This window comes from Anomalospiza imberbis, chromosome 1 (assembly GCF_031753505.1).
Source record: "Anomalospiza imberbis isolate Cuckoo-Finch-1a 21T00152 chromosome 1, ASM3175350v1, whole genome shotgun sequence".
Taxonomy (NCBI): domain Eukaryota; kingdom Metazoa; phylum Chordata; class Aves; order Passeriformes; family Viduidae; genus Anomalospiza; species Anomalospiza imberbis.
Genome location: NC_089681.1, coordinates 137,302,252 through 137,319,413, shown reverse-complemented (window position 1 = coordinate 137,319,413; position 17,162 = coordinate 137,302,252). Strand labels below are relative to the sequence as shown.

At 43.7% G+C, this 17,162-nt stretch overlaps 1 protein-coding gene across 19 annotated transcripts in view; it reads right to left on the bottom strand.

Moving 5' to 3' along the window:
* Nucleotides 1–7,828: 7,828 nt before the first annotated feature.
* SVIL (supervillin) overlaps nt 7,829–17,162 on the bottom strand; it is a 133,708-nt gene continuing 124,374 nt past the window's right edge. For all 19 annotated transcript variants that reach the window (XM_068172657.1, XM_068172673.1, XM_068172649.1 and 16 more), the window contains 9 exons: nt 15,652–15,803; nt 14,360–14,465; nt 13,329–13,536; nt 12,379–12,512; nt 11,564–11,719; nt 11,024–11,167; nt 10,200–10,321; nt 9,232–9,387; nt 7,829–9,108 (listed from right to left, as the gene is read on the bottom strand). In XM_068172657.1, coding sequence (XP_068028758.1) covers nt 9,022–9,108; nt 9,232–9,387; nt 10,200–10,321; nt 11,024–11,167; nt 11,564–11,719; nt 12,379–12,512; nt 13,329–13,536; nt 14,360–14,465; nt 15,652–15,803 — 1,265 coding nt within the window. In that variant the 3' untranslated portion in view covers nt 7,829–9,021. The remainder of the gene's footprint in view (nt 9,109–9,231; nt 9,388–10,199; nt 10,322–11,023; nt 11,168–11,563; nt 11,720–12,378; nt 12,513–13,328; nt 13,537–14,359; nt 14,466–15,651; nt 15,804–17,162) is intronic.

Sequence of the window (17,162 nt, the reverse complement as noted above, 5' to 3'; positions counted from 1 at the left end):
TGGGATATGGCTTCACTGGGAGAAGGTTTGGTCAGGGTATGTCAGACACCCGTCTGGAATGTCAGAGGGGCAAACGCAGCTGCTAAAGGCTTTTGGTGAGGGGCTCGTGCAGCCATTTCGTAGCGCAGTGCCAGGGTCACACGGCGGCCAAAGTGCGGCTGGCACTGCTCTGCCACCCCGCCGGCCTGGGGTCGAGCCAGGCACGGAGCCCAGGGCACGCAGCCGTGACCTGGTACGGGAGAAGGGCCCCTTGGGAAGGCAGTGGCAGCCGGCATTCCCTGTTTGTGCCGCTGCCGCGAGCCCCTCCGCAGGGCAGAGCTGTGGCCGGGGCCGGTCACACCAAGCTCTCCCGGGGCCGTGTGGCGATGGCCGGGGCCGGTCACACCAAGCTCTCCCGGGGCCGTGTGGCGATGGCCGGGGCCGGTCACACCGAGCTCTCCCGGCGCCGTGTGGCGATGGCCGGGGCCGGTCACACCGAGCTCTCCCGGGGCCGTGTGGCGATGGCCGGGGCCGGTCACACCGAGCTCTCCCGGGGCCGTGTGGCGATGGCCGGGGCCGGTCACACCGAGCTCTCCCGGGGCCGTGTGGCGATGGCCGGGGCCGGTCACACCGAGTTCTCCCGGCGCCGTGTGGCGATGGCCGGGGCCGGTCACACCGAGCTCTCCCGGGGCCATGTGGCGGTGGCCGGGGCCGGTCACACCGAGCTCTCCCGGCGCCGTGTGGCGATGGCCGGGGCCGGTCACACCGAGCTCTCCCGGCGCCGTGTGGCGATGGCCGGGGCCGGTCACACCGAGCTCTCCCGGCGCCGTGTGGCGATGGCCGGGGCCGGTCACACCGAGCTCTCCCGGGGCCGTGTGGCGATGGCCGGGGCCGGTCACACCGAGCTCTCCCGGCGCCGTGTGGCGATGGCCGGGGCTGCCGGGCCCGCCGGGCCCCGCTGCGCACAGCGAGGGCAGCGCGGGCCCGCGGGTGGCGGCGCGGCGCCCCCTGCCGCCCGCGGGGCCACATGGCGACGGCGCCCGGGAGGGAAGGAGGAGAGCAGAAGGGCAGAGCCGCGGCCGGGCTGAGGCGGCCCGCGTAGCTTAACGCCGGCGCAGAAGTTGCTTCCAGGGCCCGTGGGGCCGCATGAGGGGAAAGGGCGGCCGGCAGCGCACAGCGCGAGCGATCAGCCGTGCAACGCGGACCCCTCGCTGCGGCGAGAGGCGCTCGGTCCGCCCGAGGGACGGGCGGCTGCGCGTTCCCGTCCCAGCCCTGCACGCCCGACGGAGGGCACCCGGTGAAGTGCCCCGCGGCCACACAACAACCTGCGTCCAGCTCGGGTGCGGCCGGAGGAGGGGGTGATGCTCTCACAGCAATGAGAGCCTCGCCGGGGATGATGCTCTCACGGCAGTCAGGCAGCAGGCAGCCCCGAGTGAGCCGAGGTGGGAACGGGGCAGCAGCACAGCGCCCTGCCTGCCCACCCGCGTTACCTGTGCGGCACAGGAGGCGCCGTGTGCGCGCTGTGTGCGGTGCAGCAGCCGCTCATCCGCCCGGCCAGGCACCTGCTCTCGCAGCATCCGACGGCAGTGACTCATGTGATGCAGCATGAACACGGTCAAGGACAAGCTCCCTTTAAATTCAAACAGGGCTGGCAGCTTTCAGCCACTTCGTAATATAAAATGAAAGGACTTTTAATCACTCTATTCTGGCACTTTTCCAATGGTTTTTCCTCGTCTCTTCCCTCCTAAGAAGGCTCAATCTTTATCCCATCTATCAGGACAGCTTCCTCATTAGCATACATCCTTTACCAGCCTTTCCTGGGCTCTGGCTGCTTTCCCACACACGGCTCAGTCCCTTCTTGGGAAAATGGTGTTTTAAAGGTTTTCTATCTCTTCTGGAAGAGTTTGGCTGAAAAAGGGGAGGGCTTCAGAAAGAACCAACCCATAAGAGATCCCTCCATGATAGAGTGGGGAGGCCATATGCGAATGTGCTTCCAGAAGCTCCACTTCCACACTTGATGGTGTTTGATAAGGACCATCTCATTCTAGAGATTGAACATGGAAACAAATCTGCTGCTACCAGGTTGCACAGACCTCTGCCTCTTCTGTGTCAACAGAAATGAGGCAGATGTGGTAAGATCCTCAAAATACAAAACCACATATTCTTCTAGCACTTTGTCTTATGGTGTATGAACATCAACAAGTGAGGTGTGTTGGGACAGGTGGTGTCTTGTTTATCCAACCAATATGGACTCTTCATAAACCTCACCTTATGAAGTCTTTGCATGTATTTAAAATACAAACTGTAGATATTCTACAGTGGCATCTGTCCAAACTGGTACCAAGACCAGCAGTGGTTCCAGAGGATCTCATCTTCACAGGTCATTCCTGAAGGGCTCCAGGTTATCCCTCTATTGCTCAGACTCAGGATTTTCAAAGTTCATTCCTGTTGTTGCCCTGTGTAATTTTGGCTGGACCTTCTATGCTTCATGTCACTTCCAGCCTTCAGTTCTGCATTTGTTATCACAGAGACTGTCTTGGAAGTCTTTGCTCATCCAGCAGCCATGTCTTGGCAGAATGCATAGCTCTATCAAAAACAGAAAGCATTGTCAAAATTAAGTATGTTTTGCTGGAAATTTTAGTAGTAAAGTAAATCATAGGCTTCTGGATGAAGTCAAAACCTCAAATGATTTCTGGTAGTTTTCCTTTTGTGAAATGTTCAGCCTTCCTTAGTATTTATTGCACTGGTGCGGTGCAGTATGGTTCTGCTTCTGGTTTGCAGCCAAATTTTGAAAATCTTTTCTGAAATAGAGAATCATATTTCCGAGATCATTAATAAACCACTTGGAAAGAACTGAGGTGGTGGTGGTGGGGTGTAGGGGGAAATACACCCCCTACAACTGTACAGCAAGTTTAAAAAAACACCCACATATTTAAATTGCAAAACTGCAGTGAAATGAGGGTAGCAGTCAGAGTTGGAAAAAGAAAAAGCAGGAGAACTAGCAGAGATTTTACTTGGAAATTACTTACATAAATGACTTGAGTTCAAAAACAGCTTTCAAAGTAAAACGATAAAATATTGCCTGGGCCCCTGTAGATAAACCAAGCCAAATCAATTACTTTTCTGTCTATAAGTCATGATCACTTTATAAAGTATAGAGTGAGCGAACAGAGGCACTAATAATAAAGTGTTACCACTTCAACAACATTATTATATACAGCATCCAATTTTGGGAGTAGGAAGCAGGTGCCTTTCCTCACAGGCAGTTGCCATGACCAAGGGTAGTGATTGTATTGAGGTTATATGTTTACTGGCTGCTTAAAGACAATTAATAGCCTCATGTGCAAACAGTTAATAGTTTATACAGCACATTTCTAAATTAAAGGAATTAAACATCTGTGTTCTGCTATGAAGCACAAGTGGCTCAGCAATTGCCACTGTAAAATGAATGTGCTGGTTAGCACAGCCTGGAACACACAGGCTGCAGAGGGAGATAGGGGAGTGTAAAATTGAAGCTGAGCAGGTATCAGTTAGTAAAATAGCAAATGGGGTCACTACAGATTGTTTTCTCCTGACTTCCCTTGCTCTTTCAGCAGTGCATGCACTCTAAGACTTTTCTCTGGTTCAGTAACTTGGCAATTCCATGGGCAGGTACCTGCAGAGGAGAGAGCAGAACTTTGGGATGGTTTAGGTAACATCTACAGCTGTGGTGCAGGCAGCCCCTCAAGGCCCCTTCCAGCTTGGCTGGCTTGGTAGAGCCAGAAGTGTAGAAATACATGACTGCAAGGGTTTGCCAGCACAGGGCCTGGTCGGTGTGTGCAGCATACGTACCAGAGCCAAGGACCTCAGGTGCACAATCAGTACCTTTTACCATGAATCTCTACAACTGACTCTGTCTTCTGTTTGAATAGATAAAGGAGAGTTTTATTCACATACCCCAGTTCCTTCCTACAATGAGAGAGCAGAAAATGAATGTTTCTTTTACATAAATATAGTATATTTTAGCATCCGAATGTAAGAAATTTGCCCAGAGTCTGGTCCTTGCTGTGAAAATATATTCTGTGCTAGTCCAAGAGGCTACACTGAGCAGGAGTGATTTACAAAGCTTTATAAAAGTGGCACTGTCAGTGGAACAGGACTGCATGTGAACATGTTGTAGGGCTGCCCTTATGACAGAGCAGAAACAGGATGGGGATATCTTTGCCCCTTGGGTTGTATATCCTTGTGAAGAGCATAAGATTTGCCATGAAAATGTGAAGATGCAGTCCCTGCTGCTGATCTCATGTGTCTGCTGCCTGGGCACTTGGGCACACTGCACCATTTCTCCAAGGAATAAAGGACAGGGAGTAACCAAAGGCAAAGTACCAGCTGCAGAAAACATGGTGGTGTGTGGAGTGTATGGTACTCCCTCTTTTTCACCATTCCTCTGAAATACGCTGCACTTTAGGAGGAACACAGAGATGGTTGACTTAGCTTCAGCTCTAGAGCATGCAGCATTATCGGCTGGTTGGGTTTGCTTCTTCAGTGGCTTCCCAGCTCTTGGAATAGTCCCCACATGACTCCCAGCCCACACTGTTCTCAGTGACCCCAGAGCACAGAGACGTGGAAGAGGACTGTCCTACCCATGGGAAAGGGCTGCCAGCTGAATGGCTGGTGAAATCCTGCCATTTGCTGTGCTTTTCCCACATCTACCCCCGAGTCTCACAAACTAGAAAATCTCACATGAAACATTCTTAATACAAAGCAGGGCTTGGGGCTGCTAAACAGAGTAAGACAACCTGTGAGTCACAAAACAAGTTGCTGCATCCCTTTTCTGCTGGGATTGGTTGTACTTACCACTCAGTTATTTGGGCTGTGCCTTTGCCCGTGGACAGGTTTTGCGCTTGTTCACCTCCAAGATCAGAAATCAGTGTCCAGAAAAATATTGCTAGCAAGAAACCAGTACAACCTACACGGACCTTAATGTGAAAGAAGAAATATGATTAAAATATTTTTTTATTATTATAGGACCAGGATCGTTGAATTAAGATAGAAGAAAACTAACACTGTGACAGCACTACCCCACAGTCACAGGTTTCAATAAAACTCATCCACAGAAACTGCACTGACTCTCTAGGCTGTTCCTTGGGCAGTTTTAGCTACTACCTCACCTCGATAGCAGCAGGAGTTACAATTAGCTGTTACTCTCAGATTAGCTGATCTTACAGGTTCTCCTCTTACTCCACCAATCAAATTGCACGAAAAAACAGAAATCAGCATTAATCTTACAGGATATATGCATATGAGAGCAGAGGAGAGAAAACAAACCTGGCATTTCAAGCACCGCACCCCAAATCCCTTCATCCCCATCAATTCACCAATCCAATCTCAGGAGGAAGGCTAGAAGTGTTCATCTACCTGGGGCGGCATCTCAGGCTTGTGTGGTCAACCACATGCTGCTGCCCTGTGAGAAGGAAAGCGTCTTCAGAGACAGTACCGACTGGCTGAGCACAGTCCTTACCCTGTGCCCACAAGGGAATTCCCTGCAGCATCAGCTGGTGGCGACCATCATCATACTGGGAGCGAACTGGAACAGTTGCTGCTTTCCTCAGTGGAAAGCAGGCACTTTGGAGAATATTATTGAGCTATTTCTCCTGATCTACTACTTGATCCAAAAGGGAAACATTGACTGGGAGTTAGAAGCAGAGTCTGGTTGAACTGTTCTTCCCCATAGTGCAGCCAAGCAGGGTTGTGTGGAGCCTGTCCCACCAGTTGAAACCTCTATCCCAGCAGGGCTGTGCAAGCACTGGGATTCACCACAGCAGCCTGCCACTGCCCCTTTCCACAAAAGCACCACAGGATTTCAGAGAAGCTCAGAATCAGCTTTCACCAGTTCTGCACATGGGTCCACAGCTCCTCCTCAGCTAAGTACCTGTTTGGGAGGCTGGTGTGAGTGCTAGACAGAAGAACGTTCTCCCAAACAATTAAATATTAGTTTTGTTTTTTTCTCATTTTACCTATCTCCCATTTTCTTTCCTCTTATGGCTGCTGCATACAGGTAGCAGATTTTTCAGACATAATGTTTTATTTGCTGTTTTGGCATACTAATGTATTCACGTTTCCAGCCCATTTCACTGCTAACAAATTCTTATGTGGGCAGGAATAATTGTGTAATCAAAGAACAATACTTTTAAGAGTCAGGATGGGGAAGTTTAAAACCATAGGAAATATAATCATGACTCAATGCCTGAAAGCTATGGGATTGACACAAAACACAGAATGCCATGTTCAATGTACTACCTTTTTCATGTGCAGACTCCGTACACCAGAAACTTTGCCTAAACATGGAGTTCTTGGGTGTCTATTTGAAACAAGCAGAGAACACCAGGCAACCAAGCAAACTAACCCTGTCCCCTTATGCATACATGACATGTTTCAGCTCTATTTCCCATGCAGGGCTCTAAAACCAGTAAATGGCATCGCTGTAGTGGAGAGGGAAGGTAGCAGAAAGTTATAACATAATCTAGAGGTCTAAGGCCTTACACTGATTTGCTTTCTGTTGTCAGCTTCACATTTCAGGAAAGCATTTTGATAAGTAACAAGTATATAATGGATAATAAATTATTTTCTGCATAATCTTAAAGCTTTCCTAGGCAATGTTATGAGCAAAGCACACAGGTAGAAGGTTGGGTTCTGTGTCCCGGCTCATGCAACTGGGCCATTAGATACAAAATAGTGTAAAATTTACAGGAACTCTGAGATCTGACAACAGCGAATTGTTTCAGTGCCTGCAGCCCCCTTGCTGGCTTCCTCTTGTCTTTTAGCTGATTCTAAAGGCTTTAGAGGTGGGTGAATGTTGCCCTTCAGCAGCACTTGAAGGACTGACAATGTTTTCAAGAAACAAAAGCAAATGATACTACCCTGCCAGAGGGAAAAACAAGGTCAATCATGCTATGCAAATCAGCTCTCTGCTGGAGAGAAAAATCAAAACAGAGGAACCTGCTACCCTCATGGTACAGACTGAACATGAATAATCAAAACCTGCTTGATTTTATCACCAGGGAGGGTGAAAGAGGAAAATATATGGGTGCAAAAATGCTTAGATGAATACAGCAGTGACTTTAGAAACCTCTCAGTGCTTGAAAAATAAACTTGTCACTATAAAGCCCTGCATTTTCAAACTAACAGTGTATCGCATGCATAAGGCAGCTGAGGACCTCTGAGGAACTGGCATCTAAACAGGTTTTTGCTGGCATGTATGTAAGAAGTATTCTGGCTCTGAATACTGTACCTAACATTTTTTTGGGTTATTTCATTTCAGTTCTTGACAGAAACCCGTACATGAAAGGAAATACTCCAGTGCTGAAAATTCACCTGTAATATCTCATGTCAGGTGAATAGTACTTGTGTATTTCTAAGTTTTTAATTCATTTACTTAAAGGCTTGGTTACAACTTACCAACTCATCTGTCGAAACAAGATTCACTTTAACTATGGAGCAATACCTATTGCAGATCTTGCAGAAATCCACATCTCACACATTCAAAAATCCTACTGCAAGTCCCTTGGCCTAGGAGAATGACAAGAGCAGCAATAGGCAGCACCCCAAGAAAAGCTAAAACCTGAGGTATCACCATGGGCAGCTCTAAATGGTTGCAGGGCAGAAGGAAAGCTACGCAGCCAGGAATGAAAATGTGAAACCCACTAGGATACCAAAGGAGAACCACACAGCTTATTATAGAAATGCCAAATACCTGAAAAACGTTTCAAACTATAAGCAAATATTTACTCAAAAAATCTATTCAATATCCTATTTAACTGAGTAAAAACTATTTTATCTTCAGAGCTTATTGAAAGAATGGACACAATGCTCATTTTCAATTCAAATTTTACTCCCAATTGCACAAAGGTTGAAAAGATTTTTTCAAATTTTGAAAACCAGCATAATAATTTTGGTTTCATATATAAAACAGGGAAATTCAAAGAATACAGAGTTGTGTGACTGACATGTTCCAACAATCAGCATTAAAGTTTTGCCCAACTTTATCTCATACATTGATTATTTTCTACATTATTTGCTTCTCAAATTATAACTCTGTACAATACCCACAGACATCAAAGGTCAAAATATTTTGAGAAAATACTGTTATAGAAGGTTCCAATGCTAGTACAGATTACAGTACAAATTAATGACAAGTCAGAGCATCGCTAAGAGTTTATTCAGAAGCTTTTACTTTAGGTTCTTATATCACAAAAGACATGTTTAATGTTTACAACAAGGATTAGAAACTGAGATGTTTTTATTTCTACTATTATAAAAGTAACATAGAAGACCGTTCTAAGCCATCTTCAAAACGCAGACCAATCTTTTTTTTTTGTATATAAACTGTACACAAAAAACAAGGCACTATACATTTTTGGATAATAAAGTATAAAGGTTGATTCGCATAGTTTCTCAAGAAATCCATGCTATAAATACAAACGCTTTGTTCAGTTTAGCACCTGAAGCAGCACTGAGAACAATTCATTAACTATTGCAAAGAGAAACTTTTCAGAATGCAAAGGAGATACATATTGGTGGTATAGCTAGTTCGGTACAAGCAACTGCCATCCAGCTACTTTTCTGTAGTTTTGACAAGGAAGTCTTGAAAGTGAATACATATTGCATTGTTAAATACATACTTGTTCTATGTGTTTATATAAATATAAATTCTTTGTAATCCACAAACTAACAAAATAACACTTTACAAAGAGAACTTCTTTAAAAATAAAAATGGCAAGTATTGGATATAGCCAAAGGACACCTGCAGCAGTAGCTCAATAAACTACTGTTTAAGTGCATAGGAGAACGGAGCTTAAACACATTACTTTTAAGAGTCAAAATTTAATTCCTTTTTCAAAGAGTTCTCTTGGCCTTTTATTATAATATTACACACCTCCAGATAGGTAGTCACTAATAACTTCGGATTATTTTTATTTGTTCTGTAAATGTAGGGTACAATTCTTCTAAAGGACATAGAAAGTGAGAGTGGACATCCCTTTAATGCTCACTTCCATAAACAGCTTAGAAAAGTCCTTTTGCCTTCTTCAGGTTAACTTGCTTCCAAGATGGCAGTGCATTGTACTCCTCTCTTGTCATCTCTAATGCAACCTGCATTTAAAATGAAAGGATGTACTATTATCAAAAACAACTGATGAGTAGTACAACCAGCAAATTACTTTCTTGCATGGTTAGGCATAGATGAGAATAACAGTGCACCTGTTCTCTCCTTACCTCAAAGTCCTCATCTGAAAGGTAAATTTCAAGCTTCAGTGGATCAACTCCCTCAGGCAGAGGCCTAGCTAAGAGATCTGCTAATGGATACACTGTTTTACACAGCTTGGCCAGCACATCCTCTACAAGTATTATTTGATTGGAAACGTCAGCATCCTGAAAGGAGAAAACAGAGAACAGGATTACGATGCTGAAAGCATCAGCTGTGCCCATGGCCATCTGCAGATGGCATGGGATAACCTGCCCTGCCTGAGCACAAAGCTCTATGTCCAGGTGTGCACAGAGGCCAACAGACCTGCCCTACAACAATTTCACAGCTAAAAACAGGTCTGCCCTCAGCAGAAGGACATCCTGTACTCCCAGAATCTCAGTTTAAGGCTGAAATCTGTGTTTAGTCATGAAGCCAGCATTTTCTACAAAGGACGGCTGCAGAAGACATACAAAACAGAAAATGTCATTTGTGTTGAGATGCCCCTTGACTGAAAGCTTTTAAAGCAGCCACGTGTAATTAGGCTGTTACTCTGAATCCCAGGTGAGGAAGTCAGTAACAAAGCCCTTAGAGCCAGGTGATCCTTTGAAAGGTGTTTTGCTCCCCTGCACTTCGAATCTGGGGAACAGACCGGAACTGCACATTGCTGCACGGCTGAAACAGCTATTCTGTTAAGCTCAAACTCCAGCACATCTCCTTCTGGGAGATGATTCAGGTAACGCTTTCTTTCTGTTTGTAACAAAAAAAGAATATGAGACATTACATGAAAAATAAAATAGCAATGCCTCTGATATACACATTCTCAGTCAGAATTTAGCTGTGGTGTTGGTTTTTTTTGCCCCTGTGCAGACTCCTGAACTGTGTTTCTAAGTTTATCCTCTGGAGCTTGGGGCTTGACAGTGGAAACAATCAATGTTACTGACAACACAAGACACAATTACTAGCAATAGGAAACAGATTATCCAAAGAAAAGATTTACCATTTCTGTGATCTCTGCGATGTCTTCCCTGTGCTCCCAACTTGGGAACATATTAGTGAATGTCAGAGGCTCTAGGCCAGCATGAATTAGATAGGATTTTGGGGGCTTCTTTACATTTTTTCCTAAAAACAGTCAAAATACAAAAAAAGGAGGGAGAAATTACAAAAGGTACAGTATTTTGCAATCTCACCCACTCCTCAAAGTTACCTCCTAAGGGTATTTAATGTTTCCTGAAAGCTGAAGCAGCTTAAGGCAGAAAGAATACATTTTCCAGAATTTCTTTTTAATAAATATGGGAACTTTTAACATGTTTTTCAGTATTTTTACACCTGTCTTTTACTGTATCTGACTACAAAGATTAAAACATATATGCTGAAAATCCCCAACAGCTACTTCTAACCCAACACCTTTCTTATCTTACAGAAACAGACTTAGAATAGAGTAAGCAGAGTGTGATGGTCTGAAATTAGCCAAATTCAGGTAAACGAAACCTTCTGGTATGCTCAGCAGAAGTCTCCTGCCAACAACCAAATAAGCTTAAGCTTGGAGGCTTAAGTGAGAATGTTTAAACTGTTAACTTGTGAATCTGAGGTGCAACACAATAAACAAAGCCTTTCCACTGAGAGCGGAGTCAGTAGAGTATATTGCAGCAATTTGGGAACAATGCTGCTACTAGACAAATGGTTTGCTAAGAAAGAGTGGGGAATGTATCTTCAAATAAGCTGATGTTTATTGATAACATTGGGGGAGCACCTTTCAGCTCAGGATAGAAGGCCTGGACAGATGTGACACACTCAGAGCAGTCGGGCAGAGCAGTCTGTTACCTTTGCAGTACCGGAGCACTGTCTCCATGGCGCATTTCCTGTCTGCAGCCCACCTGATTCGAGCTGATCCAGTGATTTTGTTCTCCACAGGCCACCAGCCTTGCCACAGGTACACTTCATGGTGATTGTCAACAAGGAAGAGTGCTACACAGTCAGAAAACAACAAATCCATCATTAGCTACTTACTAGTTTTTGTAATCCCGTGAGCAACCCCAGTCTTATATGCTTGTCAGCATCACAGCAGGATCATTTCACATCTTACCAATCCCTTTGTTAATTATCCAGCTAAACTTCAGCTGGACTTTGATTCTCTGCTATAAACAATGTATTTTTACAGCAAGCTTCTGGCATACACTTGATTATTTCTCAGCATCTTCATCATGGAAAAATTGCTGTTATTTCTTAGCGCTGTATAAGCATCACATGCACAAATTTTCCTGTGATATATCAAGTAAAAAGTGTTTACAATTACTGAGACACTGCCTGATGCAAGATGCAGTCATTTATTTTCTTGTTACTTAAGTATTTTAATGCACATACCTGGCTGTGGGGCAGTGTAAAGATCCTCTTGCAAGAATGGCATGGAATTGATGACAGCAGGGTCTCTTGAAGGGTAAACATACTCAGTGGCTGAGAATTCTCCTGATGAACTACTGAGGCTGAACAGGCGGGGTGTGAAATTAAACTTTCCAGGATCTTTAAAGAACAAAAATTAAGAAGAGTCACAACAAAAAATGTTAGACTTAATTGTAAAAACTAACAATATACTTTAAAAGTGACTGTAAATTTTTTGGGTTTTGAAAAATGAGGAAAGACAACCAGATGTCTTGAGCGACTAGCAACAGCTCTAAAGAAATGGAGCTGAGTGGCTGGTTGCCATCAGTCTGAATCTGATCCTGGTTAGTTACTATCAGCCATTTCATAACCTGCTGTTTTGCAGCTTAAGTGAAGCAAGCCCATCACAGAGTTAGCTGACAAATTTTCCACTTGGTAAATCAATTCCCCTGCTACCTTTGTTGGCAGTTTCAAAGCAAAGGCAGGACGGGAATGTGAGCAGAACTGCCTCTTAAATCCCTTCAGAAGAGAAGCAAAATATATTGGTAACAGTGTTAACTGTTGCTCTGTGCTGCCTGAGTACAGAGGGGCAGCAGAAGCAGGGGAGAACAAAATGAAACACTTGGTTTTCCAGTACCTTCCTTCTAGATCAGTATTACCTAACTCAGTGAGATTTTTGGAAGCATTTCTCTGAAGAACTCAACTACCAAAAAATTCTTCAAAAACTTCACATTAAATCTGACAACACCGTAGACTAGTAGAGCAAAATGTGAGTGCCAAATCCAGGAAGGCAGGTCTACCTTGCAACATGCAGTCATAGGCCTTCCGATCTCTCCTCCCCAGTGCGTCCCAGAATCCCAAGGGCTCTGACCCTTCATCACATTCATGAATCGTCACCTTGCTGCTGCTGTGCAGCCCTGCCTCCAGCGGACACCTACAAAGCACAAAGAAAGAGTGATCTCATATTGTTCCTGCCCCAAACACAGCTAACACAAACCTGCTGGCCGCTCGCATTAGTGGACCTCAAAACTACCCTATAGGCTTGTTGCACACTTCATGCCAAGACAGGCACTTTGAAAAATTATCAAAAAACAAGACAGGGAATTTCAACAGCTATTCTTGTAGCATTTGGATCCCATTCCCAGAGTGAAGGAGATGCTCACATGAGTTCTCAGTAAGGATTGTCACTGCCTGCTTTTGTAATGGCTGCTGTCCTCCTTGCATGCTTTCCCAAGTTAATTTCCTCTTCCTTACTCACAAGGCTGGATTCTAGTCCTCCTATCGAATGCACTTTACTTTGCTATTCAGATGTTTAGCATCTCACTCCAAACGGAAAATGACTTTGTTTTAACTGTAATTAGTACAGTAGGAGGAATGTGGGTGCCCCATCCCTGGAAGTGTTCAAGGCCTGGTTGAATGGAGCTTTGAGCAATCTGGTCTAGTGGAAGGTACCTCTGCCCATGGCAGGGGGATTTGAGTTAGATGATCTTTAAGGTCCCTTCCCATTTAAACCATTCTATGAGTCTATTAATAAATGCATTTGACCTCCAGTGAAAAAAATTACAGGATATGAGTTTTCTCCACTCTACCAAACCAACCAACCTTCACACCTCCTCCTGACCAAGCATACACATGCTGCATTTGTACTTAGAGGACAGCTTTATTTATTTCAACTTTTATTTGAGTAAGTCTACTTCAAGTAAATTGGTAGTCTATATAATCATCTCCAAAATATAGATCAGACACTCACTGTTCTTTTATTTTATTGGCTGCTGTTCTTCCTACATCCTTGGTGTGAGACTGTGCTTTGCAGCCATGCCACAGATAGATGAGAGCTTTGTTGATATTGAGGACAATCATGGATGTCCTGGAACGCAGGCTGCTGCAGTGACACGCTACTTCAAGTAAGTTTCCTTCATTAGGAACTTCTCCTCGCACGCAATAAAGCCTCCAATCACCTGGAGCAGACAGGAACAGTGCAGCACTATTATAAAATCACACGAGACTGAAAATTGAAAACCTCTGCTCTGGAGCAGATGTTCTCATACTGGATGAATTTCACCTACTGCATGCCTACGTTGTGACAGAATGAACTAGCTAAGCACCAGGTTTGGCTAACATTACTTCAGAAACCCTGTGCAGAAAAGATGCCTTCTCAAACCTTGCTACAAGAGTACAAGTATCGAAAGGTGAAGAGCTTAACAGAGCAGAAGAGTCAAATTCTGCTGTTTCATATGCTGAAGAAGGGAAACAAACACAGTATTCCTCCTATTCAGCTCCTCTTCCCCCCTGGACCCCAGGAACATAAGGTCACAGTCAAGTGAAAACTGGAGCATCTCCAAGCTACACTTCCATTGAAATTCTCCTACCTCAACAACCACATTCAACGAATATGTGACAAAAAGCAATGACTGGGTAATAAAAGCTTAGAGCTTAGTTTGGAGCAGAAGAACTGCTCATAAAAACACTTTTATTCCCCAGACTATGTAGAAAAGAACATACTTTAAAGCAAATGGCCACTTGGTTTAAGTAAAACCAAACAAAAAAAAATTATGTACATCAATACAATCAAGTCAACATGCTCTATGGTGACAAAATCCATTCTCTGCTCAAAGAAGAAAAAGGCTACCTTGAAACAAAGCATTGCAAAGCTGTCTCAAGAGTTTCATGGCATTCATTTTTCTTTTCTACAGAGTAGGGTAGTTGAGACTGAATGCAAAGCCCTCCACAACAGCTAAAAAAGGATTTTGGGGCAGAAACTCTTAACTAACAATAATTTACTTTGTGCATTTTCTTCTTCCTCTTCCCTTCTTCCAGCATGCACAATCATCCCTCCTTGGAAACACTGCAAGAAGCATGGTGGTTCTTTCCCTTGAAGCACTTGTACCTGGAAATTGAAAGCACCACTCTTCGTTAAAAAAATAAAGCAAGTATACAGACTCAGGAAAACTGGTCTCTATGGATTATTAAAAAGTATATAGTTATGGCCACCCACAAAGATGGCTTTCCTTCTATTTTACAACTGCTGACTATTGTTTAGATTACCATATATCAGCATGCAATGGGTTCCATATGTGGCCTGCATATTAAAAGAAACCTCTAGCTGGAATCCAACAATTGAGTTTCAGAGGATAATGGAATACCAAATGAACTTTAATTTAAACTGGTTTAAACTAACCATTTTTTGCATTTTATGAATATTTACAGAACCTGTCCACCTTGACTGATGTTCACTGAAACCATTATGGAGACAACATAGGAACTGAAGTAGGTTCAAAACTTGCTATCAAACTGGTTTCTGTGATAACATGCATGTTCTTTGCTCACTAAATATTGCATTTGGAGTATGAAACTGATATAGCCAATTCCTAAATCAGCTGTGTTGCAGAGACTCACACTCTTGATCAAGGGCCCTTGTATTTCTCCTTTATGAACTTCTGTCTTGCTGGTCATTTCTATGCTGCCATTAAAATACTAATTCAAGCAGGGTCAAGGTACAGAAACTAACTTTAAACCACCCATCTTGTATGCTGGTAACAGTGAAGCCACAGCAGAGCCCAAGTCTGCCTAAAGCCAAAGCAAATTAGCCTGTCCTCTCAGCTTCAAACTGCATTTGCTAGAATTTCTGCAAACAATGCAATTAATATGTAATTACAGGGTAAGCAAATTGAAAATTTCCAAAGGTTTTTTTTTTTTTTTTGCCTTGGCCTGCAGAAAGTGCTTCTTCTTAGCACTGGAAGACAGTCCTGCTATCCAAACATGTACTTGAAAGGACAGCATGAATCTATTTAACTGTGCTTCACCTATTCCTGCAGGGAATGAGTAAAAGACCTTCTCCTTTAGCCTTTTTCAGAAATATCCTTAGAAGCAGCATTTGGGAATGACAATCCATAAAGGAGCTTACATGTCTCTGGCAATTGGAATAATGTCAAAAGTAATTTTGAGGTCTGACTATTTGTAATGGCAAGAACACACTTACGGAAAGGGAAGAGGCAAAAAAAAGAATTCCTGTTTACTGTTCATGGCTATCCAGACAGGCAAATCTTACCAGGTCTGCCGTCTAGGAAGCTCACCTGTGCTCCTCTCTCTTCATCAAGTTCCACTGTCATGAGTGCTGATGTTCCTTTCTCACTCACTGTGGAGTGCCTTCCTTGCCAAAAGAAATACACACATTTCTCTTTTCCAACAGCCCGTACTTGTTGCTCCCCTTTTTGTCTGCTTCCAACTGTGAAACAGAGAGCACATGCTGAAAAAAGTTTTCTGGCTATAGGTTTAAAAAGCACATGGTTTCAACTCATCTGCCAGCTCAGCACTATTCCATCCAGAACAGGAAAGAAAAAAAGTGCAATTGGAGGAACATTAGGTCTCCAAGCCAGAGCATCCCCATGCACAGCTGGCATTGTCTGCTCAGGTAGATATAAGTCCACAGGCAGAGATGTTGGTTGGAGAAAGGGATGTAGAAAGACCTGGTACTATCTGGAGAAAAATAACTGACAGCATTTGAGCCAATTTGCATGTGAAATGGCATGTCCCATAATGTTACCAGATGAGTGCATTATGGCTGATTTTCCACATTACACACTGTTCTTTGGCAGCAGGAGAACAGCTGCTTTTTTTTTTTTTTTCCTTAAGAGTTGGTATTGAGATGTTATGATAAGCAAATAATGTTTACAGCAAGTGAAATTCACAACACAACCACTTACAGAATATTGCACTTTTTACAGTGAATAGGGAATAAACAATTAGAATTAAATCAAAGATTTTAAAAAACCCAAGAGTTTTAAAACATATAAAAAATGTTAAAACATCTGCCTTGATTCCAGCAGTGCTGAGCAGCATCCAACTGAAACACTTAGGAGAAAGCATCCTGTTTTTTTCAAGTTAAGAATACTCAAAACACTACTCACTTTAAAATTTATGGGTTTCATTGTTATCTATACATTCAGCCCATAAAAATATTGCCTCCTACATAAAAATTTATTCTGTTTTGGAGTGATGGAATATGTTTTCATCCATTTGGATTAGAAGTCTGTTTACAGTTCAGTACTAGTGTTACCCACTTCCCCCAAGACTTACAAGCTTTTGTATTTTTCTTGGATTTGCCAGTATCTGATCTCAACGATCCTGACTAAGACCTACCTACATTTTTTTGGCTAAAAGCCTGAAGCTGTATAACTGTCATGGTGCTTTCAACCGACTTTAATAAACTGGTATTTGGAACAATCAATTTTAGACTATTTGTTTTTAACTTACCACAAAATCCAACTATTCTTAGTTTAGTGCCAGAAGGGAAAGTTCCAATGGCCTTATGGAGCTGACTGGCTTTGCCTGCTGCTCTCAGAACACTGCTGAGCCTCAAATCCAGATCAAAGGGTTTCCAGCAATAGCAAAAGGGATAGCAAGGGTGATGAGCTGGCAAGAGCTTTTCCTGTCATTGTTACTGATCTCCATAACCAGCCAAGGTTTTTCTTGTTGCTAAGCCTACCTGTCTTGCGAGACATTCAGACCACTGCCAGTAGTTCAGCTGCCTAATTATGTTGGTGTTAAGCTGTGGGTGTAATTCTGGCTTAATGAACTGTCCTGT